Source organism: Suillus clintonianus, assembly GCF_016758775.1.
Source record: "Suillus clintonianus strain FC179 chromosome Unknown DEU56scaffold_162, whole genome shotgun sequence".
Classification (NCBI taxonomy): Eukaryota; Fungi; Basidiomycota; class Agaricomycetes; order Boletales; family Suillaceae; genus Suillus; species Suillus clintonianus.
The window spans coordinates 20,277-43,909 of record NW_024539386.1 but is presented as its reverse complement, the minus strand read 5'-3'; the positions used below and the strand labels follow the sequence as shown (position 1 = coordinate 43,909).

Here is a 23,633-nt window from a genome sequence, read left to right as displayed (position 1 = left end):
AACAAGTGTTTCGAGGTGCATGGTCATTGTATCGTTGGCGGCTGCATTGTCTGCAGTGAGACTTAACATCTGAGATGGAGGTAAGTTTTCTGCGACACTACAAATATCAAACTACCACTGACCTTTTCTGATATCCCATATTCCTCAAGAATATTTGCAAATGCAGCCGCGAGGATAGCACCAGAGTGGGACTGTGTCCCTTGAGTCAATGTATCTATGTAAGTGTTCGAAATTTTACCTCTGGAACTTCCACGATGTCTAACACCATTGCAATAGATACTCTTTCATGTTCAAGATGTACCGAAATGGCCACGAAGGTCTTATGGTTAGGTGATGTCCAAGCATCAGTCGCAAAATTCAAGTGTCCATTATATTCCTGGTGAGTCCATGTTATTTTTTCTGACTTAATAATACTAATACCATTCTTACCTGCAGCATTTTCGCAATACGCTGGCGCGTTCGCACAAAGACCAACTTGACGTCACGTGAGACGGTTGATGGCAATGGTATGTAGTATTTAGGCCGACTGGTCTTCATCAAGGATAGGAAGGCCCGGTCCTTAACGATATCAAATGGACGGGCACTCTCGCACACCCACCGAACTATCTCTGCCTTTGTTTTGGTCTTGGTATGCTGCCGATGGGATTAGGTAACTTTCCCTTTGCCTTTGTGCTCAAACAAAGCCGTTATTGACCCATTTGTCAGGATTCCGTTAACGATCAACTCGTGAGCAACATCACAACTCTTGGTGTCATCTGCGGCTTTGACTACTTCCTCTCCCCAGCAGGTACGTGCATGTTTGCGCATGTTACTAGTCGACTTAGCATCCTTCTTGTCTAGGAAGCGTCAAATTCGTTTTCCACATCCTTTTGCAACACACCGGAACTCGTAGTATCTCTGTCCGTTCTCATGTCCAATGACAGGAAAGGGCTCGAAAAAGGCATAGATGGGTGAGAGCCACTCTTTGCTCAAGCGCTCTACGAAAACAATATTGATTAAGCTATAATCTCATGTGCAGGGTACTTACTCATTTCAGCCTCGGCATCCTCAGTAGGAGACTCAATACCACTCTCTGACTTGCTACTACTGATTTCGATGATTTCGGCATCACTATAGAGTGCTTCTTCCTCGTCTTTGCTGCGAACAATGGTTCGTGTGTTTTTGATCCTGTTAGGGGCAGGTTTTGATAAAGGCTGGACCAGACTATCTTCGCTGTCACTCGGAGCAGCAACAGGGCTTTGTTTAGCTTTTCCGGAGGTAAGTTCATCACTTCATTTACGTTTGAGAGTCTTCTTGATGGCCTGTAGGTATTCCCTGGCCTTCTCCGTGGGCTTCGGTTGACGCTTGCCAAACATTGGGAGTGATTTGACTAAAAGGGGAGGGTGATGATTATAGTTTAGGCAATGTAGAATAAGGTTTATATCATGTTTAAGGTTCGAGTACAGTTTAATATTACATAATTTGAACTTGTACCACACCCCTGGTCTGGGGGCTGCTATACCTGTCAACCCACCAGGTGGGTCATGGGTTGATGGTGGGTCACTCAAAGCATACCCATACCCGACCCACCAACTATACATACCCATGACCCACGTGGGTTGGCCATACCCATGCTATAGCCTAAATGTGGTATACAAGTTGAAAGTGATGTATGAAGGATGAAGGCCAGTGGGTTTCCTTGTTTGAAGATGAGTGCCGTCGAGGTGGGTGTCGTGTCTGAGCAGTGCACGCGCAGCTGCCTGGTGTTCACCATTGCCAAATTCCTTAGCAAGCATGTCTGAGTTTAACGCAGCGATGCTGGCCAGCGAAAACCGAGGTGTTGCGCTGGGCACGTCGTTCATGATGGCAGGTGACAACCGAGATGGTGGTCCACCACGGAGTTGTGAGGGTGTGGATTTGACTTTTGAGGGGGAGAATACTCTTGAGTCCATGGTGGATGTTGGATTGTACCAAGGAGTACTGAAAGTGATTAGTGGTGCAGTCCGATTAAGTAGTATGGTGCTTAATACCAGTGAATGTTCAATGCAAGCCTGGCACATTTTGAACAACTGTGTGAGGATTGGGTTCAATAGACAATGATAATGAAAATCGTTAAGCACCTTCAGTGTGTGTGATCAAGTCGTGCTTACTATGAGCAGTTGCAGTGAAGTCAATTGGACTGGACTACCCAGAAGTTTAACTTGAGTGACACACCAATCACAACCCAATCTATTTGATCTAACACCTAATTTCACCATCTCTTGCAAGTTGCAACTGTCTCAATATCCTCAAATCCAATCGACACACTTCAGCGACCCACAGTCAGCCAACCACAACCCAATCTATCTGATCCACCACCTAATTTCATTGTCTTGATCTCTGCAACACCACTGTTAACCACACTTCAGCAACACACGGCCAACCACAACCCAATCTATTCAATCTCGAATATTTAAACTTGCCTACATAGTGCTTTTGGGTGTCCTCCGCATACCATATCATACCGATCCCCACTGTTTGCTCACCTCTGATCTCTATATCTAATTCTTACTGGACCTCCTCGTAGATTAGTTCAATAAACAAATGATCATTATTCAACATGAGTATGAGCACCGTAAATAAATACTAGTCTGTGACTGAGAGTAGATAGCTGGCAAAATCGTCTGTGACTTGTGCGTGATCCTCATCCTCAAGAACATCTCCACCATTCTCTTCAAGAGAGAGAATGTCAAAGTGAAGTCTCTCCTCGGAGCCCTCTGTGTCAATACCAGTCGTGGAACTGCCTACAAATTATCAATTAGTGAGGTAGAGCAACAAAGTCCGCACATACCAGCATTTGGAGATGAAACTATTACCTCCGGCTGGTCGTTCAGCGACAGTAACAGACCTGCAAGTTGGACACCAACACCACGTCTGCCCGAAAATCCAAGCTGCGACTCAAGTTGATTCAACTGGTACAGATGGATAGTGTTGATGGCGGCGCGTGCCTGCCACCGCCTTCTCAACTCCACAGCAAGTGGAGGATTCGCAACAAGGAGTTGTTCTTTGGTTGTGTTGGTCTTGATTTTCTCGTCGTGTATTGCCGTGCATAGATGACGGACTTCTATATCCAGACACTGTATTTCTTCACGAGCCCGTTGGAGCTTGAAGTATTTCACTGTGGCTTCATGGTGAGCAGGTGCGGTCCAGTCAGTGTCTCGAATGTCAGTATGTGAGTGACGCAATAAGTCAAATTCACCAAGAAAGTTGTATTTGACAATATCCTTCCATGCTAGTTTTGGCCTAGGTGGGAAGTGTCTGAATGTCATTGAAGGGCCTTCATAATCTGTTGACGTAGCTTGTAACCTAAAACACATGGCGCTGCAATCAATCCTAAAATACATCAATGACAACTGACTTACCTGTTCCTGAAAGCGAAAGCTTGGCCAGTTCAAATAAATGCATGATGACAAGGCGCTTGAGTTCATCAAGCGCTGAATGATACTTCAGAAGCAACCCTTCTTCTCGAAACCGAACATAATGTTCGCTTCCAATTTCCCACTGTTTGTCGATGCCAAGCTGAACCTCCAAATGACCAGCTAACTCCTCTGTGTTCTGGAGTTTTGAGTATGCCGTATTGACATGGACCCGAGCTTGGTTGAGAGCCAGGTGCATATTACTAAGGTTTCCAACGTGAATTTCGACAAGTGAGTGATAGGCTGCTTTTCGGGCTTGATTCCATTCCCGCCTCGATCAAATGATGAATAATGTAGCTAGCGTAAAAAAAAACAAAACACACTGGCGCTCAGCAAGCTTGTCGAGAACATTGATGTATTGAATACTGAGATGATCCTTGACCGGTGCCTGTTTCAGCCCTTCAAGATATTCATGCTCTGGCACGTGAAAATGGATAAAGTCGGTGTAGGAGACGCCCAGGCTGCAGCCCCGTATGGCACCATTCCCCCTTACTGGACGAAGTCATGCCTACCTTCCACAGGCCGTTGCGGACCATCACACGAGGTTGCGGAATCCACGCATCGCATCGCAACGTACCGTCCGTCCATATCCTGTCCGTATCTGTCAGTTCCCACTGGTGCGTTCTTATCTCTTATTACTGGATACTGATCATTCGCAGAACTATGCGCATACCGTTCCCATGCATGAGGTCGCATAGCGCTACTTACATATTATCCCCTCCGACTTCGCGTACATATGCGCTCGCTTATACAGTTCCGGTTTCTTACGGACTATGATATATACTACGTTGCGGACTCGTATCCAGTACTTTTCCTACATTCCCTCTCTGGTTGTGTGTTGCGGAGTCACTAGCTTAGTCTTACCTTGTCTTTCCTTGCTTGAGCAATCATCTGTTTGCCTTCTCATCTCGCGCAAACGCTCGCATCATCATCGACAGTTGGCTATTGCTAGATCCAGTTGAGTTCACTTGCAAGACAGTCCCGTCGCGTCCTGCATATACCTGGTACCTTACCCGTTTTACCTGTTTTCCTGTCCTGATACCTGGTACCTTCCCCGTCTCGCATACCTGGTACTCCCTAGACTTCGCATCCACATACTCCGCATCCCTGCACATCCTCGCACCTCTACGCATTCTCCCGCAAGCAGCTGTTCCGTCTCCAGCGCATCACTTCCCTACTCACTGTTCCCCTCGCTCATACTTGAGGAACTGCTCTCAGAGCTATCCCCTTGGGTCGACTACTATTCTCACACCCAGCAGGATCGGTACGCTATCACTATAGCGGACTTCTACGATTTCTCCCACATCGGCATCAGTAAATTTGATGGTTTCCCGAATGGCTGAGAGTTCTCCTGTAAGTGTTTGGATATTGGTCCTCGCCTCCCGATAATGGTTCCGCAAAAAAACACCTGGGCAGGGGCAATGTGTTTGGTCAAAAGTAGATATTTAAAAAAACTTACTTAAGGCTGCATACTTATCCTTGTCCCAAAATGTAAAATGCTGCTCGATCATTTGATGTCAGTGAAAGGTTGTCGAGTGCCGAGTACTTCGTGCGAGGTCATTGGATGAAGAAAAGATGTGTTCACATCCTTCGCCCTCTGTGTGTCCAGTGCCTTCGATATACATTGGATGCCAGTCTATCTGGCATCCTCGATTATGTGCATGGCCGTGAAACGCCCCTACCATCATCCGAAAGTTGAGGTCAGAAGCGCGCGGTCCCAAAGTACTGTTCCCAATGTGCAGACAACTTCTCCACAGGCTGTAGAGAATATGTTGGGTCTTGCTGGCCTATGCTAGTTCGACCCTAAAGGGTCTCTGCTCTAGGCTCAGTGCTCAAGGAGAGAGAAACAGACAGGAAACAAGACAAAAGGACAGGGGACTTTCAGACTGATACTGGTACTAGGTCAAAACTTCATTGGATTATGTCAGCAGTAAGAGTACCAACATAAAGTAAGTAAATCATCAATTGTGAGGCCAGAGAAAGAATGTTTGGTACACCGAGCGTCTTTGCAAATGCGCAACCGATGTCGTATGCAAAACCTCCATTTCTGCCATAAACAGTTAGCAGTTGATCAACAATCGCCAATGGATATTTTGCACTAATAATGATCAGCAAATACAAATTAGATAGAGAATTAAAATTACTTACAGTTCACCGCTCTTAACCATATCACACGTGAGAAGGATCAACCGGTGTCGACAAGCGGCAATAAATATCCCTGATTCGTCGAACACCGAAAACATCCTTTTGCGTTGTTCTGGACCAGCATTTTGCCACTGGTCAACACAAGTGAATGAGGGTGCTGTTTCTGTCTGCTCAACATCTTGCCAGTTGTCAGCACCCTCAGTCGGGTTCTAAGGTTGAGTTCAGTGTTGTATAGAGTAGCAACGAGAAGACTTATGGTGTATCCTTGCACTTCATCCTTGAATTTATCAACCGTCGGGCAGTCAAGCCAGTAGTCAGAGCAAAACCTGTGTGAATCAGTTCGGGTAGTGGTGCCGCCAGTGGCTGATGACGTCCATCGCTTCAGGCTATTGTTACCGTCCATAGTGACTAGCCACTCCAGAGCCAGACTTTCTTCGTCCTGCAGCTTGTAGAAGCAGCACAGGCAGGAGTTCAAAAGCCGCCAGTTGGGTGTGTTGCGGTTAAGGGCTTTGTTGATGAGGATGTTGACGTGATGTAAGATTTCGAGATATATGTCATAGGTGTCCGAAAACTGCGTATTGAGGTATGATCAATATGGAATCTAGAAGAGTTCAGAATGAGTAAATGATGATGTCATGTGTGAGAGCTTACATGATGGAGGTGGCATAAAGCTTTGCATTGCGCCTGAATGCTAAATCGGGGACATGTTTGGTGAGCCTGCCGAAATGCAGCGAGTGTGCAGATAGAGATAGCAACAGTGGGAAACAACGGAGAGCACCCTAGGTACCCATGGTAAATGAGTATTTCATTCGGATACCAGTGAGATGGACAAGGTTGCAATGATGCATGCTTTCGACCTGGACATTGTTAACAATGAAGCTGGTCAACGTGCCCTGAACCTCACTAAAAATGTCGACTAGTTGAATATTCTTGAGAGATAAGCAGTCGCCATCGAGAATGGGTTCAATTGAAGGCAGAAAGATTGGCATGCCGTTGCCACCATCTTGGCTGCGATAGTCGAGATACACGCTGACCAGCCATTCAATCTGAACACCCCAATGTTCATTTTGAACTTCTATATGGTCGGTACAAGTGTGTGGATCCACATAACGGCTATCACCGCCAGCATTACTTCAGTATGAATTAGTAGGAAAACAAAGATACATGCATACCATCCCGAAAGATCTGCCTTCATGGCTGAAGTCAACTCCTTCCTCACCAGGCGGCACAGTGTAAGGTATATAATCTATGCCAATGATAGTATCAGCCAACATACTCTCAACGAGATCCCGATCTTCGCTGGACATTTCTACAAAAGAAAAAAGTCAGCAGACTGTAAGAATTAAACATGGGCCTCGCACCCTGGACATGTGTTTGGCACTAAGCATTTTTTGCCTGCCTTCGCTGCTCTTGTTTTGCCGCTGTGAGTACCTCAGAAGTTCAAATAGAATGCCGGAATCCGTGTGTGATCGTCGCCTTTGATAGCCCTGCGATTTTCTTGTATGATCCATGCGACATTTGGCTGTGGCAGCTAGGATGTAAAGGATAGAGATATGCCACAGATGCTGAGGAGGGAAGGACGGTAGGATGGCAGTAGGGCCGCAACTTCTAAAGGCTAAGGGAGATGTCTAGACGTTCGAGGGCATCTAGATGGCTTAGATGGTGAGGTCGGGAGCCTGAGGGCGGGAGGGCAAGATGGAGGTGGGCAGGTGGGCCACAGCAGGAGGGTAGCGACTCTAGAGGCCAAGGATGGAGTCTAGAGGCCCAAGAGGGTGCCCAGAGGTTTGCGATGGTGTCAACAAGTTGGTAAGAGGGGCTCAGGAGGACCAGATGGCGCTGGCAATGATGATGAGCAAGACCAGGAGGTGTGAGAATCCCACCAGGGGGGAATATGTACCTTTGCCGAAAGCTCAGTGGGCGTGGGAGAGTGATTTCAGGCGGGATACAGTGCTGAACGGTTAAAGGGCGTTGCCGAGCCTCCCGCTGTAGAACACCTAATAGTATAGGAGGATTTAGGACATGATTTAATGCTGGTGTTGAGGATTATGATAACTAAGCCTAATAATACTGGGCCATACACATAATCGCTCAGCATAGTAAGGCTTACTTATTGGGAAGGTCAGGTGCGATTTGTTGGATGTGTGATGCTGTGACGAAGCTAAGTGCGTATCTCTACAGTATCCTATCTTCCCCGACTCCCACATTAGTGGGGGAGGGCTCTGTTAAACGCAAACGGATTCCCATCTTACAAAATGTATTATACATCAGGAAATCATCGAGTTCCTTTTTATCCCTTATATGCTTCTTATTTGTCCTTATTTACCTTAATTCACACTTAAAACCTCCTTAGAATAAATAATTCTAAGGAGATCCATCACCTTAAACCAAGGAGCTTTCCTCAAAACCTCCTTATTTTAAGGCGGTTTAAGGAGAATAAGGCAATCGGAAACTGTGAGGAGATCGAGTAAAATGATTACTTAATTGCACCACTTTATTTTCTGCCACTGACTCAGTTTGAACTCTCAACCATGCACTCACCAGTTGAGATCAGCTGATCAGTTCCCACAATTTCGAGCATCACTTACCACTAGACTAAATGACCTTGTATATGTGAAGGCAGCAGCCAATATATATACCATATCTGTGGGACTTAGAATAAAATACAACACTTTATCGTCTAATACAATAGGTCTACCATTAGGATTTTAATAAGGAGTGACATGGTGGACCTTATGAATTTTTTCGAAGAAAATCAAAGTTATAGCCCTTGTCAAGGGTAGTCCTTCCATAGTCTCATGACATTTTTTAGTTGAGATCCTAATGAGTTATAAGCAAAATACTACGAAGTGGTGTGTTCAAGAAAGTTCAGGCACGCAAGTAATATGACTAATGTTTCCTCAATTTTCCTTAGCCAACTTGCACCTACAGTGTGTTGCAAATGACTTTAGAATGCACGAGAATTTTTTTGCGAGCTCGGTGTTTGTAAAATAGTTCGTAATAGCCAAATGCGGGACTTTCTGTCACATCAACGACACAAAAATATTGTCTCCTCCACCTCAGGGTGTATCAATTGCACTCTGACACTCGTATCTTCAATCTGAACTTAAAGGCACTCCCTCTGTCAATACTGTCAATACTAAATAATTATAATATATGGCCTTGTCCGCAACGAGTTCGTGTAACTCTGGCCATACTCACATGATTTTGCAAGACATTGAGCTAGTTTTCTAAGAAAATTCCAACAGTCTTCCATTGTTCATATTCTGGTGCATTCTGAATTGAATTCAGGAGTGATCAGAGATGCTAAACACTAAATATTTTAATCCGTTCGCGCATCACAAAAGTTCGCGCATCGGCTCTAGTCTGAATCTACATACTTCAAGTTAGGGAAAATCACACTTTTCTGCGCGGTAACTCTCCGCTGGACTCAACACGTCAATTTTGAAAGAAAAAACCAGCGGGTCTTGTACTTTCAATATCAGACTATTTATCCGTCAAGAAATTATATTTTTATGTGGATGTGTTGTAGAGCTACAGATGTTTTAAAATGTGCAAACTCTAGTTGATCATCAGATAATCTAGCCTGGCTGGCAGTGGCGTGAAAACCGGAATGATTGACCAAGCGTGACACAAGTCACACGTCAAAACAAAGGAACAAACACAATTTTGAAAACGCGATTCTAAAGTCATTTGCAACACACTGTAATTAATTCTACTTTTGTCGAAATAAAACAAAAAAACCAACTTATTCTCCTTAGCCACCTACTTAATTCTACTTATTTTCCTTAGCCACCTTGGTAATTTTTTTAAGTAAATTAAGGAACTCGATGATTTCCTGATGTATCTCCGCGAGAAATATCTGTAGCACAACTTTGAATCTCCTTGGAAGCCGAATGTTTGTGCTCTTCCGAGTCACTCCTCTCTCTCAGTAATCGATAGCTGTCGTGGACTCGTTGCTATTATTAATGTTTCACCTTGCCGTTTCAAAAGAGCGGTTTAGCGAGCATGTACTTGCCCCGCACTCGTCATGAACTGGCAATTATGACATGAAGGCATGTCGTTTACATGTACACACTGTAATTTTCTGGAATGTATCTCGAGTGTTAATTGTGTTTTGTTCGCTCTCGTGAGTCTCATATATGTCTTTGCAGCCAAATTTTACCCTGGCGCCTGGCGCAAATATTGACGTGAATAACATGCTGCTGAAAGGGTGGGGAATTGGAGTCGGGGACTTGGTGCGCCAGCACCCCGGAACGTCTTGCGTATTATTACAAAATTTACACAAAATGCAGTGACCAAACCATCCAAAAACTATGCGATTACCGTCTTCCAAGCCCACTCAGACCCCACGCAACCCTCGACTGCACGAAATCAAATCTGCCCAACATTCTTAGCATCAAATCACGGATAAAAGCCCCACTGAACGGCATCCACCAAGCATATGCTTCGTATGTAAGACTTGCGAGTTTCAAAAGTGTCTTGCTGAAACCGATGATCTCCATCGCTCGCGCATGACGCGTGTCCGCAAATTCCTGCAAAATGGTATCATCTACATCGGGATTCTCTGCAGACGCTTGGATGTGCTTTGTGACAGCATCTGCAAGGAAGATCGCGTCCCTGATGGCCAGGTTCATGCCCTGGCCGCCAGCAGGTGAATGTATATGGGCTGCGTCGCCGACTAGGAGAATAGCAGCGCCAAAACGCGTGAAGGTGCGGTCGGCAATGGCTGAATGGGTTCTGAAACGTGTTGACCAGACCACCTGGTCGATCTTGACAGGTGTTGGGTTAAGGGATGGATCTGATGTTATGGACGATGGACCGTATGTGTTGATCAAGTCCTGGAGGTACTCCTTCGGCGGAGCACGGGGTGGCTCTCCGTTCTTCACTGGAATGGCGCAACCTACACGGAAAATAGATTTCGTAATGGGCTTTCCATCTCGCGTGAGCTCGGCATTGAAGTGGTTGCCGAACGGTGTAAGCAGGAAGAAACTGCCTGAGGAAACTGTGCCATTGAGGTGGCCCTCTGAGAATAATGGACCGACAGGCTCAGGCTCGAAAGTAACATCTGCAGCGACCATTTGAGCCAGTACGTTATCGACTAGGTCTGGGCCTTCTGGGTCAGAGAACCCTATGCCGGCGATGGTACGAATCTGAAGATGAGCGTCAGACATTCCACAAAATTAAGTTATCGAATACTGAGGTCTCACAATTGAGCGGGCGCCATCTGCGCCGATGATATATCTAGCTTTAACGACTTGACCGTCCTCAAACGAGACGTCGGTGATGCGAGGGTCCTTGTCGTTCTGTTTCATTCCAACTACCCTGTGCGGACGCTGCACCTGAACCCCAAGGCTCTGCAACTTCTGCCCGAGTACAAGCTCTGTCACATTCTGAGGGGCGAAGAGCGCGTATGGGTGGACGGAATGTTTCTTCAGAGGGTCGAATTTGGCCTCAAAGATCTGTGAACTACGGGATGTGATTCTGATGCTCTTGCCCTTGATGGCTCGAGACAGTAAGCCATCCACTGCATCGATGCTGGCTAAAGCCTACGATCATAACAACATCAGTGGGCCTTCCTGTGAACGCTCAGATGGCAGCTTACCTCGACGGTTGCAGAGTGTATAGTAATAGCCCGAGATGAATTTTGTCCTTCGACTATGGCATCCACGATAACGAAGTCATGACACCCGTGGTGGACAAGAGAAAGAGCAGCTGTGAGGCCTGCGGGGCCTGCGCCGACAATAAGTACGGTAGTGTTCTTAGGGAGGGACATTGTAGTAGGAATGATCAAGTGACAGAGACGGTGAGTTAGCTTCAGATTGCTCGTTCATCTGGTATTTAAGGCCACCGATAAGCAGGTTATAATGACTCGTTATGAAGGATGGTTTTCGCGCACCTGGTCGGCTGCCGAACAGTCATGCATTGTAAGATAGTATCCCGCACGGACTGCGTCGGACTGTGGCAGAATATGTAGACAATGAGCAATCTGAGTGACTGAAGTTGTCCGATCCTTCGGACTTCAAGTTGGCGACTTGGACAGGGCCTGGGCATATGTGCCAAGCCTTGGGTCCGTTTACCATGCAATAGTGCTGCCGGAGGTGCAATGTCATACAAGTTATCCCATACGGCATGCATATGGTCCTGGTAAAGTTAAGATTTTCGTCCGTTTCGCGCGATGAAGCTTGGACATTTATATCTCCTGACGAATACACCATTAGTAACGCGAACTCCAGTGATCCGACATGCTCAACTTTACTACATAGTCACATGAACGGATTTACGACACTAGAACTGTCCTGTGTCACTGTCTTCCTTCTTCTGAGTCAAGGTCTGACTCGCCAGGAGACAAGTTGTGCGGAGTTCCTGTTCGTCGAGTCCAAGTTGCCACGCCACATGCATTGCAGGACGGTACCGAAAGAACAACTACATGTGAGTCGTCATCAAGGTTTTTAATACCTATGTAGCACAACATGGCCCCATCAAGAACAGAACCGCCAGTGACTAGTCAAGCAACATGGCCTCAAATTCACTAGCAACCCAATTCCAAGCCCATCTAGACGACTTTCGGATATCCCTAGAGCCCAGCGCACTCAATTACCTTACATCCATGCTCGCTGTCATGTCCATGTCCGATAAAGCCAGGGACGTACGAGACGCCACGGAGATGTTTCTCGAGGAGGCTGATGTAGACCCGGAGAAGATCAATCAGTTTTATGCGACTCTTGGCAAGGGAAACGTGAAGACATCTTCAGGGTTTGCGTTCAGCTTTCACTCTCGCTTATGAGTCTGACGCTATCGATGAAGGACTTTGACGTCAGCGTCAGCGTCTAGTACACCCACGGAAAATGCTCCGAAACCTATGTCGTCTATCGAGGCCCGCCGCATGAAACGCGCGCAAAAGAAGGCCGCTACCACCGCCTCCCCAACGCCGCCCACAGAAGCAGAGCCCAAGATCACAGCAACTGCCCAGCAGAGTCGGTTCCACCGTGAGACCCTCGAGACATCGTCCAAAGACATCGACATGCAGACCGTCAATATCAGCGTCAACAACCTCGATCTTCTCGTCGATGCGCATCTACGACTCAAGGAAGGCGTGCGATACGGTCTCGTGGGGCAGAACGGCGTCGGAAAGACGAGTCAGCCCCTTCTCTTGTAGTACATAAACCTACTCATACGTTGATGATGCAGTGTTGATGAGATGCATGGCGGATAACATTCTTGCTATGCCAAGTAATCTCAATATCCTCCATATTGCGCAACTTGAGACTTTCGACGAGTCCACCACCGTATTGAATGAAGTACTCGAAGCAGACAAGGCATGCTTGAAGGCTTTGCGCGAATACGAAGGTAATTTATCTCCTCACTTTCTGCACAAACCTAACTCCATTCTCATAGCCTTACACGCAATACTCGGAGACGCACCTCAGTCCACCTCATCAAACACCGCCCAGTTAAATATTGCGCTCCACAACATTCTTATTTCTCGAATGGAGACCCGCGTGATTTTCGCACAACAACTCGCACAGAAACGCTCTGGCACACGCGGACATGACGCCCGTCAGGCACAGCTTGCGATAGAAACTGAGTTCACTGCTCTGAAAGCTCAGGACCCGCAGGTCTACGTTTCACCTGATATCGCGACTGAGCTTATCACGGACGTCTTTGATAAATTTGCGCTTATCAATTTTGATGCGCGGAAAGCAAAGGCAAGGAAGATCTTACGAGGTCTTGGATTTGAGGAGGCCCAAGTCGAGGCTAGGGTGCAGACTTTGAGCGGTGGATGGCGGATGCAGATTGCGCTTGCGAAAGCCCTATTTGTTGGCCCGGACATCCTCCTGCTCGACGAACCAAGTATGTCGTTTTCCATGATATGACGTCCACCTATTCATGTGCACAGCAAACCACCTTGACCTTCCGGCAATCCTCTGGCTGCAAGAATACCTCATCGACGAAACAGCGGGGCTCACACTTGTCATCGTGTCGCACGACCGAGCATTTTTGAACGCGGTGACAACGGAGACTATCATACTGCGGGACAAGATGTTGAAATACCATGCGGGATCGTTCGCAGACTACGAAAGCACAAGTGAGGAGCAGCGCGTACGGAAGCAAGCGTTGCTGGATGTGCAGGCGAAGAAGCGAGCGAAGCTCGTAGCAAGCATCCAGCACAATGTACAGCAGGCTCGAGCGACTGGGGATGACAAGCGTCTCGGGCAAGTAGCGAGCCGGAAGAAGAAGCTTGAGCGCCTTGGAATGGAGAAGACGGAGGATGGGAAGCGGTTCAAGGTGTCTTACTGGGCCGGATACCACACGACAGCACGCGCGGAGATCGAGATGGAGAAGGCCTTGAAGACGGCGTCGATCAAAATTCCAGATCCTCCTCCGTTGCGGTACCACGGATCCGTGTTCACCGTGAAGAATGCGTCGTTTCGCTATCCCAATTCAAATATAGATGTCCTGACAAACGTCAGCCTGGATGTAGGTCCCCATGCTCGCATAGCGCTGCTCGGCCCCAATGGGTGCGGGAAGACAACGCTCCTGAACATGATGGTGGGCGTAACGCATCCGACAACAGGGGAAGTTTACCGACACCCCTCGCTCCGCATCGGCTACTTCTCGCAGCACGTAGTCGACCAGCTCACGCTCACCCGTACACCCATCGAAGAGATGCGCTCTCGGCATCCAGGGCTTTCAGAACAAGAGTGTCGGGCACACTTTGGCACTGTCGGCGTGAGCGGGAATACCGTTCTCCGGAAGATCGCAAACCTCAGTGGAGGACAGCGGAACCGCATAGCATTTGCGATCATTCTGTATGATGCACCGCATGTACTTGTGATTGATGAAATCACGAATCATTTGGATATGGGCACTGTGGATAGGCTGGTGGAGGCGCTGGAGGGCTTCGAAGGAGCGCTGGTGCTGGTAAGCCATGACGTATGGTTCATGAAGCAACTGATGGAGGGAGAGGTCGATGATGACGATGATGAAAGTGATGTGAAGGAGGAGAGGACGTTTTACGTCGTTAGGAATGGTGCTGTGAAGCGCTGGGAGAAAGACATGGATGGGTATGTTGAGGCGGTCATGAAGAGGGTCAAAAAGAGCGATAGGTACTAGTAGATGCATACATTATGTTACAATTCCAACCTGAATCTCTGACTCGGAATCCGCCTTTGCACCATTACCCTTTCACCAGCCTTATCCTCCCCAATCCTGCCTTTGTTGCATTTATGTTGTCCTATAACGTTCTCCTTCTGTTCAGTACACGCACTGGTTCAAAAACAATATGAAAATAAGCAGGCATTAAAGCACAGCAACAATCAAACACACTATTCGCTCGAGTAGGTTTCTGCAGCATCTCTACATTTCAATCAGCCTCGACTTTCCAACAACGAAGCAAAGAAACACACCGATATTCAATACGTTCGTAAAATCCTTCTTCTCAATCGCCTCCCTCAGATCCTCCTGCAGCCTCGAGTTCTGGCATAACACCTGCATCGCCGCTTCCACGCGTGCGTATCTCTGATCCAGGAGATCCGGGCACGCCGTTATTATGGCTGCAAGCAGGACGGTGGTGGCATAGATTGCGAACATGGGCGAGAAGTGGACGGGGTGAGTGTTTTTGACGACATCGAGCTCGAGGAGGTGTGCGTTGATGGCTTTTAAGGCATCTTCGCTCAGCTCGAGCTTGATGCGGGGGAGAGTTGGGTGAGTAAGAGGTTCCTGAGCTGACATTTGGTGGTGAAGTTGTGGCCCCTATCTTTGTCGCGACTACCCCTGTAGATGTTGCGTCATAATTTTGCAGGCGTACTGGTAAGGACACGAAACTTGGGTGTTGAAGTTTGTGATAAATTAGAGTAAGTAATACATATCACGTATACAAGACGATTAGAGATCCAGCCAGCACTTGGGCAAGCGCGTAATTAAATAATCGAGCTACTCCGTATAGAGTTCATGGATATAGAAACGATCGGGGAGTAGGAAACAAGACGTGGTACCGCTATACTGATCTTCATACTAATCGTCCACTACCATTCCATTTTTGCCTGATGTCGCATTGTCGGGGCTCTGCCTCTCCCATATACGATCAGGCTTTCGTCGTTGCGGCTCTCCTTCGCATAAGTCTTTTGGCACACCGTGGCTGCGTGCCGTTTCGTATGTCTCTCCATCGAGTTGGAGCTCGCTCAATGACGTTCGAGCGCTCGCCTCGCCTAACCGGAGGCCCATTCCAAGGGCATCAGATGAATAAGCGCCTGGCGTTGTTGGTACAGAATAATTAGCCGCAGGCGTGGAGGGTATAGAAGAGAATGGTGTTGAGGGAGTAGATGAAAGACCTGGAATAGAATTCTGCCTTCGATGTTGTGTGAAGGAGGCAGGATCAAAGGACTCTGCATCATCATCATCATCATTGGACTGCTGGCGCTGTAAACCAACAACGCGCAAACGCTCAACCCAACTGAAAAATCCTTCAGTTTACATGGCGAATATGCGAAACAACTTGACGTACGCATCAGCACGGTCCAGACTGTCTTTGACGACACCAGTAACCCCACGCATCATGTCCAGACTTTCTGTGGCGAGCGCCAAAACACGCTGCGCAGCCTGGGTAGCAGCACTAGTTGTTGGCCGTAAGCCTACGCGTGTGGAGGCCAAAGGCGATGATGCACGAGAGGATACAGGTGTACATGCTTGGGAGCGATCGGGGCCACCAGCGCTGCGTTCCTTGTGGTGTCTAGTGGTCCGTGCACGTCTCCCAGATCCAGCGCTGCCAGCAGCAGCGCCAACGGCTGAACTAGCACCTGGGGCGCCATCTGCCATACCAGAAACTGGATTGACACTTGCACTTGCCCAGCGCTGAGGTAGATGCAAGATAAAGCCCCTGACACGTGACCTCGCAGGCTCCGGGAGAGCGCTGCCGGCATACTTGCTTACGATATCGACCACTTGACGGATGGTTTGCACGATATCACGACGAACGTCGGTTAATGTTCGCATATGTGTGGGTGAGATAAGGGTATCGGTGCCTGATGAAGGGTCCGATGGATGCAAGGATTCGATAAAATCTCTGAGAATGAGGATCTGTGCATCAATATGCAATGTGGCGTACTGATGGGAAATCACATGCGCATGAGAACTGAAGGAAAAACGAAAGACAAACCTGGAGCCATTGAAGACAGTATTTGAGACGCCGCATACTTTCTTCGCTTACGGCAGCACTGATCCCTCCTGCTTCTAGGAGGACAGCTTGCCAGCGGCTCCTTTGGACAACTGCTTGTTGACCTTGAAAGTCAGGAGGTTCGGCAATTTGATTTTGTAGGACCGGAGTCTTGTTATCGTTTGAAGCCGGAGGATGAGGGGAAGGACTACTGGCTATAGCGACAAATGAGATGACGCGATAAAGAAATGCCATAGTGCAATTACATGATTGTGGGTCTGTGCCTTCGTGTGCTTGTCGCGAACTGAAATAATCCAGACTAGTCTGCCCTTCCCCGATGATTCCTTCTCGGGATGCCTCGTCGATTTGCATTCGGTCAAGGTCAGCACTTGATGGACGACGATATTTGCCAAGCTGGGAAAACAAATTCAAGATAAGCTGATCCCAAGCATAGAAAAGACTGTACGGACCTTGTCGAGTTGCCTGCAGGCAAACTCATCTAGCTGATTGACATCAACCGGTAGTCTGTCAATGACAGGGCGGGATATGGTCTTCACTGATGACTCCATCATCTCAGCACCATACTAAACATATCAGGGTCAATAATAGACGCGTATAGGTTTCAAGAAGCTGACCTTGACGACGCGCGAACTGGCTTTACCATGCTCATACGCCCGCAGAGCAGTGTTGAAAAGCGGAAAATTTGACACTCTGGCCACAAAGTCCGGAGAGGTCATATCTGCCGGCAGAGAGGGAGATGGGGAATAATGGCATAGCGCGCTTGATGCTGATGCAGGAGTGTGGCCTCATGTGTGCCGTCTAGATCATCGTCGTTGAATACGTGAAGTATACTCACCATTGCTTCCAGAAGCTCTGGCACCATTCCTCATATCGCCTAGCGCGCTCACGGCTATGCGTACACTCTCATCCTCGTCTTGAAATGACATATGTCTTGTTACAGTTGAAGAAGGCGGTGAAGACTTCTCGCACATCGTCGAGGGCGATGTTGACGATGGAATATTGTTCAGGAAAAGCGAAGAGACCAGGGAAGAGACCCTTTGCACGTGCAGCCCAACATTATCGCATTGGGGGAGTACGCTTTCACGTGTTAATCATATGACCAAATACTACCGCGGCTTGTCAATGCCACACTCTGCCCCATGGCCAAGATCATCTTCTGAAAAACACATGCCACACTTATGAGACGGGCACTGCAGTTGAACGTTTGAACTCATATCGTGGCCATGCAGGTACTTGCAGATCAGAAAGTTCGTTCAGAGGGGGTTTATCCCTGTTGAATCAAACACGTGCGACTAAAATTTTCACATGTTACTATAGGGATTTTGCATTCGATGTCCTCAGTACTATAAGTACTGAAAATTCAAAGGATGCTAATGATTCGGTGAGTCTCTTGGTTGTTTCTCATTTGTTTCCGTGGAAAGTGACAATGATCTTAAAGTTCCGAGAATTCCAATTGCAAGAGTCTCGACAAGAGTACTACAAATTCGATATGTACCCCAAAGTCCTCCGAATGTCTCACCTAAGATCAACCTGAGATCACTCAATTGATTTGGATCTCAGCGGCCTTGTGAGTGACTGAATGACTCCAGGCTATGTCAGCCACCGCCATTCAATTGTACCAAACTGGTAGCCTCGACGAACATGGACTCCCACTCAATTGATTTCCAGACTGAGTACTTATACTCGTTTCCAGTTATTTGGCTGGATCCCAATACCCTTGACTGCACTTTATATCTCGTGCAGCACGACTCCCATCATGACTGATTTTGCTGGCATGTTTCATGAAGATATATCTAATCCTGACGGCGGCCCCGACCTATGGATGGCTGACACTTCATTTGCTCCTTATGCCCCTGACCGTTATTCCACCATTTATGACGCCAATGGACTTGGATACCACTCGGATTTCAATACTATAACCCCAAGCGTCGGCAGCAGCTCTACAAGCTCCCCAACATCTGGCCACTTCGAACTCCACCCATCGTCCCATGGACAGGATCACGCATACCAGCTTGGTACCTCTCCACCCGAGTGGTTTAGTAGTGGTGAAGAGGGCCCGTATGATGCTCTGGGCTTCATCCGTGCCGAACACCTTTCACCGCAGATCCTCGTGGAGCAACCACCTCGCACCGTGCGCATGTCAGATATCGTCGTCTCCAACGGGTTATCTCCATTATCCATGCTGCCCCAGCCCGGCTCGGGCCATTTGCATTCTATGCCCTCTCCTCCCGCCGTTGCTCCCCGTTGGCAACGCCAGAGGAACCATCCAACTGAAGTGGACTCTGAAGCTGACAGCGAGGGAGACTCATATTTCCCCTCTGACGCATCTGACTCTGCTGTCTGCCGGTCAGCCGGTCCAGCTTCACCCCTATTACACGCTCTGCCGGCGCCGCCGTCTCGTCGTCGTAGACGTCAAGACATCACCCTTCCAGTCCCCGTTCCCAACCTGACAAAGAAGTCCCGCGGACGCAAAGTCCCAATCTCCTCAGGGGAACCAGTCTATGCGCGCAGCAAAGACAAGTCGAAGAAGGGCACCAGGACGTATACCTGCCACGTCGATGGCTGCAGCAAGTGTTTTGTCAGGAGCGAGCACCTTAAAAGGCACATCCGGTCCATTCACACGAACGATAAACGTGAGGGAGACTTTTCTTCATTTCATGCTGGAGTCACTGACTTTTCTTGATTGGCATAGCGTGGGTGTGCCCGATTGGGGGTTGCGAAAGGGAGTTCAGCCGCCGAGACAATCTGAACCAGCACATGCGTATTCATAAGAGTCCTTAAGATGGTCACTCCCTCATTATGTCTGGATGTACAAAGCGTAGAGCGGCATTTCTTGATTAACGTTGGTTTCATCCCGTTCTTTGTATACGTATCTATGGCTCCATATGCTGCTCTTTACGAATCATGATGGTCACGATCCACACTGTAACCCTAGTTTTTATTCTTATCTATATCACGACGTAGAAGGGGCATATCAATAAAATTCGTCAAGGAGAGTCCGTCACCTGTATGCAGTATCCCACCTTTAACTAGACATACATGGCGTGATGCTGGGCATTGAGTAACTATGAGCCGAGGGTGGGGTACCGTCCCATGTTTAAAAAAGTACATCAGGAATCGCTCATTGTTCGTAGGAGGACTGAAGCAGTCTGTGCTGCCGGGCTTGCATAGCGTGTCGACACAGATGATTCGATGATGTAGCATAGTGGGTAAACAGCGGAGAAGGCGGTCTGGAAAAACTGTCGCGGGATACGAGAAACGAGAACCCATGAATCGAGTATAATCTCCAGGCCAAAGGCGTATAACCGCTATGAATGACACGATTAAGCTATGAATGTGATACTGGTCCCAAGAATATTTGGAAGTAAAATAATAGCATTATCTGAATCAAAGACCCGAAGGTTCCACCACCACAGCGAACTCCTTCATACCGCTATTCAACGGAGCACTCTCGGTACTATGACTCGTGGAATTTGCGAAGCTCTGCAGCCACAAATTTAGCGGCATCCGCACTTGATGGGCGGGAGTGAGGATCGGGCCCCCAGCATCTTTTGAGAAATAGTACATGGTGTTCGTGGAGCCTGGGAACGTTGGGGTCATCCCGTATCGGTAGCATTTTATGTGCCATTGCCAGGATTACCTGGGTGCTCGACCTGGCCCACCAATAGGGCAGCTGCCCCACCAGTATCTCGATGTATTGTTAAAACTACGCATACTTTACAGTAGACCATGAACTCACTTGAAGCATAATACAACCAAATGAATAAATATCGCTTGACATCGTGGGCCGAACGAAGGAATCCGAATCCTCCAGAACCAACTCAGGAGCAGTCCATCTTGCCGCGTTGGGACCATGATGGGTATCCGTTGTAGATGCCGTCATATTCATAGCCGAAAATTCATTTATGAACGCAAGGCCATAATCAGCCAAACAAGCCCTCCCGCTCTCATCAATAAACACGCTGGACTGGTGAGACGTCAGTCTGAAACATCCCTCAATGATACAACCACAGCTCTTACCCCAGTTAGATCACCGTGTATAATATTGTTTGAGTGAACTATTTAAATCAACGATTAATTGCTACTCAAAGAAAAGGGAGCACGGACGGTAACAAAGTCCACTTGCTACATCATTGATCTGCGCAACATCATCATCAGGTTGGCTAGGACAGCCGTCATGAAAACACGAACCAGGCAAAACCTATCCCGCGGTTTAAGATATGAGTATTGTTGGGCTAAATATTCGGTTAGAGTTCCATTGCGCATCCACGCGGTAACCATGGCCGGATGGACACAGAAAGTGGAGGTCATGCCATAGAAGCGAACGATGTTGGTATGTTTAAGCTTGAGCCAGACATAATACTCCTTGAGTAGCATTTGTCGGATACGTGGCTGTGATACGTTGGGTAGTCTCATCGATTTGACAGCAACCTGCATATCGGACAAGTTAAAGCAAACAGCAACAATAGACCATGTAACATACCTGCACTTTTTCCGATTCCACGCGGAGCTGGCATTGCCAGATTTCACCGTATTTTCCGCTCGATACTGGAAACTCATGAAGCCGTTCAATCTGGTTGACTAGATCGCCCACAAAATCTTGGATGTTTTTCAAAACAAGACCCATGCTCATGTCAGAATCAGCCTGCGTGCTCATATTAGCGCTAGCTGACGTGCTCATGTCAGGACCAGACTGCGAGCTCATGTCAGGACCAGCCTGTGAGTTCGTGTCGGCACTAGCTTGCGTGGTCGTGTCAACACCAGCCTGCGAGCTCTGTCCACTGGTGCCAATATCCCGACTGACGACGGAATATTCATTCCTGAACGACTGTTAGCCTTTGGTTTACAGCAGACACGAAATCACAAACACATTCTGAACATCGGAATTTTGGTTGCTGGCGCCTCCATAAGGGGGAGCACTATTACTTCCAGACTCCGCTGGGCGACGGAATTGAACTAGTGACTCTTGCAGAAATCCTGCGAATCACAGATCCTGCAATACTGCGCAAGTTGGAATCAGATCTGTGCCAGACTAAAATGTAGAACCATTGTATTGTCAGTGACGAGAAGCTGCCTGAAGCGATCTATCTTGCCATTTTGAGCGTTCTTCAGACAGTCGACAATTTCGGAGGCAGATGGACGAGAAGGTGGATGAGACAAGTCGCGGGAACTTGATGACCAGCATATCCGAATGAAAGCCCAATGGATTCGAGAGACACTTGATGGTCGTTTCGGAACGTGTCCTTTGGTGAGCTTTTGGATGATGATATGCTCGGCCGCTACTTCTGACCATGGAACATCGCCAGAGAGAACCTTCACTCAATCATTAACTTTATCCGTTCATCCTGTGGATCGAAGCTCACCTGCAGCATAATACTGCCAAATGAGTATATGTCGCTTTTGAACGTAGAATGCTGGCCAGCGCCAACTATGAGCTCCGGGGCAGCCCAGCGTATCGCTCCATGACGTCCAGCTTGTCCGAAATATGAGGCATCTTTCAAGCCTCCAGACACGGTGGACAGACCAAAGTCAGTGAGGCACGCTTTGCCTTGGCCGTTAATTAACACGTTGTTCTGTACTGCATGGTAAGTACACAGCGCGTGATAAAAGCTCAACTTACGCCTGAAATGTCGCCGTGCACCACCTGGGATGTGTGTACTATCATAAAGAGAAGCGGCAAATGAGGTTGTTAAATGGCACGCGAGCAAGCATATCCATACAGTAAAGCACGCCAGCTGCAATGTCTTGGAGCTTGAGATAAATGATGAGTATTCATGCGGGTCATCAGCTGCTTGAATACTTACAAGCTCCAAACGTCGTCCACGGTTAAGTGTATTGTGTTGAGCAAGAAACGAAGTAAGTGTCCCCTGTGCGAACCAAGTGGACACCATGGAAATCGAATTGTCCGGACCAAATCCCGATGTCACTCCAAGGAGCGGAACTATGTTTTCATGGTGTAATCGCATCCATATGATCAATTCTTGACGGACCTGTGGTCGATTTAAAAAAAATGAAGCTGTCATCAAACAGAGACTAACGTTTTCCCTTCTTCTATCAGATTGCGTTCGTATAGTTTTTACTGCGACCTGCCTTAAAGATCAGGATCGAGTTTTACATGCACTCATTGACAAGTCTCGCACCTCAATTTCCGTCGACTCGGTGCGCAAAACGCATCGCCACACGGTGCCAAATGCTCCTCCTTCTTGCGGAAATGGATCCTTTCGAGAAATCTGGTTGGTGAGATTGGGCAGTTGGTTGAAACTTCAGAAAACAAAGAAGCTTAACAAGTTGCATACGCTTCGAGTCGGCTACTCACCTCATTATCGTGAATAGACGTAAAAAGAACTTGAGGTACGGTCAACGGTCTTGATTTATAGCTATGAGATCAGCTCATATTTAATGGAGACTCTGGAGAGTATCAATTGAAGGCGAACCTATTGGCCAAGGAAGGTCAAAATCAAACCAATTCACTATAGCAAAGACACACCGCACGGTGGCAGGTGAGGAGTGAATCTACTATCTACAATGTGTGTAGTAGTACGGAGGGGGAGGGAACAACTATCGTTTAGATACAGACGTAACAAAACGCATGTACAAGTGTAGCATGGTTATATAGGTCATGGCACGGTGAATGATCATCGATCAACTGTCATCATGATAGCCCGAACGGACGGGTCATTTGGGTCAATTTTTCCAACAGTAGGCTACGGTACGGTGCGTCGGGCATTTCTTTCCATATATGATAAAAACGAATTACTTGAGGCTACCGGTGCGTCGATAGATTCTTTCCATATATGATAAAAACGAATTACATGTACAGTGGGCAACCCGGTGAACTGGTCATTTATTTCCATATATAGGCATTTTCGTGGGTCCTCCCT

The 23,633-nt window shown here is 47.7% G+C and overlaps 10 protein-coding genes across 10 annotated transcripts; 2 read left to right on the top strand and 8 right to left on the bottom strand.

Annotated features, from left to right (window-relative positions):
- Positions 1-1,613: 1,613 nt before the first annotated feature.
- DEU56DRAFT_919320 (uncharacterized protein) lies at positions 1,614-1,931 on the bottom strand (the record flags this gene model as incomplete). The annotated part of the gene is made up of 1 exon (XM_041358254.1): positions 1,614-1,931. One exon carries the CDS (start codon positions 1,929-1,931, stop codon positions 1,614-1,616), a length of 318 nt encoding a protein of 105 aa, XP_041201713.1.
- An 831-nt stretch (positions 1,932-2,762) lies between these two features.
- DEU56DRAFT_748433 (uncharacterized protein) lies at positions 2,763-3,633 on the bottom strand (the record flags this gene model as incomplete). Its single annotated transcript, XM_041349358.1, has 2 exons — positions 2,763-3,351; positions 3,377-3,633. 2 exons carry the CDS (start codon positions 3,631-3,633, stop codon positions 2,763-2,765), a joined length of 846 nt encoding a protein of 281 aa, XP_041201712.1.
- A 1,485-nt stretch (positions 3,634-5,118) lies between these two features.
- On the bottom strand, positions 5,119-6,568 carry DEU56DRAFT_874197 (uncharacterized protein; the record flags this gene model as incomplete). Its single annotated transcript, XM_041355929.1, has 6 exons — positions 5,119-5,192; positions 5,432-5,532; positions 5,583-5,788; positions 5,851-6,150; positions 6,231-6,436; positions 6,484-6,568. The coding sequence occupies 6 exons, from the start codon at positions 6,566-6,568 to the stop codon at positions 5,119-5,121; spliced, it is 972 nt and encodes a 323-aa protein (XP_041201711.1).
- A 3,236-nt stretch (positions 6,569-9,804) lies between these two features.
- DEU56DRAFT_895928 (uncharacterized protein) lies at positions 9,805-11,771 on the bottom strand. Its single transcript, XM_041356407.1, has 4 exons — positions 11,476-11,771; positions 11,182-11,410; positions 10,787-11,125; positions 9,805-10,729 (listed from the first exon to the last, which is right to left on the bottom strand). The coding sequence occupies exons 2-4, from the start codon at positions 11,350-11,352 to the stop codon at positions 9,899-9,901; spliced, it is 1,341 nt and encodes a 446-aa protein (XP_041201710.1). The 5' UTR covers positions 11,353-11,410; positions 11,476-11,771; the 3' UTR covers positions 9,805-9,898.
- Positions 11,772-12,093: 322 nt separating this feature from the next.
- On the top strand, positions 12,094-14,693 carry DEU56DRAFT_919316 (P-loop containing nucleoside triphosphate hydrolase protein; the record flags this gene model as incomplete). The annotated part of the gene is made up of 5 exons (XM_041358253.1): positions 12,094-12,332; positions 12,384-12,715; positions 12,768-12,926; positions 12,975-13,430; positions 13,477-14,693. The coding sequence occupies 5 exons, from the start codon at positions 12,094-12,096 to the stop codon at positions 14,691-14,693; spliced, it is 2,403 nt and encodes an 800-aa protein (XP_041201709.1).
- A 212-nt stretch (positions 14,694-14,905) lies between these two features.
- DEU56DRAFT_919315 (uncharacterized protein) lies at positions 14,906-15,311 on the bottom strand (the record flags this gene model as incomplete). The annotated part of the gene is made up of 2 exons (XM_041358252.1): positions 14,906-14,925; positions 14,987-15,311. 2 exons carry the CDS (start codon positions 15,309-15,311, stop codon positions 14,906-14,908), a joined length of 345 nt encoding a protein of 114 aa, XP_041201708.1.
- A 93-nt stretch (positions 15,312-15,404) lies between these two features.
- On the bottom strand, positions 15,405-17,794 carry DEU56DRAFT_840569 (transcription factor Opi1-domain-containing protein). The gene is made up of 7 exons (XM_041354954.1): positions 17,588-17,794; positions 17,367-17,536; positions 17,202-17,315; positions 16,998-17,145; positions 16,735-16,946; positions 16,084-16,682; positions 15,405-16,032 (listed from the first exon to the last, which is right to left on the bottom strand). Exons 1-7 carry the CDS (start codon positions 17,721-17,723, stop codon positions 15,594-15,596), a joined length of 1,818 nt encoding a protein of 605 aa, XP_041201707.1. The 5' UTR covers positions 17,724-17,794; the 3' UTR covers positions 15,405-15,593.
- A 1,173-nt stretch (positions 17,795-18,967) lies between these two features.
- Positions 18,968-19,533, top strand: DEU56DRAFT_748476 (uncharacterized protein; the record flags this gene model as incomplete). Its single annotated transcript, XM_041349363.1, has 2 exons — positions 18,968-19,385; positions 19,445-19,533. 2 exons carry the CDS (start codon positions 18,968-18,970, stop codon positions 19,531-19,533), a joined length of 507 nt encoding a protein of 168 aa, XP_041201706.1.
- A 582-nt stretch (positions 19,534-20,115) lies between these two features.
- DEU56DRAFT_174154 (kinase-like domain-containing protein) lies at positions 20,116-21,737 on the bottom strand. Its single transcript, XM_041344909.1, has 7 exons — positions 21,621-21,737; positions 21,236-21,572; positions 20,944-21,183; positions 20,860-20,890; positions 20,773-20,810; positions 20,492-20,719; positions 20,116-20,440 (listed from the first exon to the last, which is right to left on the bottom strand). Exons 2-7 carry the CDS (start codon positions 21,455-21,457, stop codon positions 20,210-20,212), a joined length of 990 nt encoding a protein of 329 aa, XP_041201705.1. The 5' UTR covers positions 21,458-21,572; positions 21,621-21,737; the 3' UTR covers positions 20,116-20,209.
- Positions 21,542-23,424, bottom strand: DEU56DRAFT_174122 (kinase-like domain-containing protein). The gene is made up of 11 exons (XM_041344908.1): positions 23,187-23,424; positions 23,069-23,129; positions 22,893-23,013; positions 22,791-22,838; positions 22,557-22,742; positions 22,473-22,503; positions 22,373-22,410; positions 22,116-22,325; positions 21,846-22,065; positions 21,621-21,784; positions 21,542-21,572 (listed from the first exon to the last, which is right to left on the bottom strand). The coding sequence occupies exons 2-10, from the start codon at positions 23,071-23,073 to the stop codon at positions 21,675-21,677; spliced, it is 969 nt and encodes a 322-aa protein (XP_041201704.1). The 5' UTR covers positions 23,074-23,129; positions 23,187-23,424; the 3' UTR covers positions 21,542-21,572; positions 21,621-21,674.
- Positions 23,425-23,633: the final 209 nt, after the last annotated feature.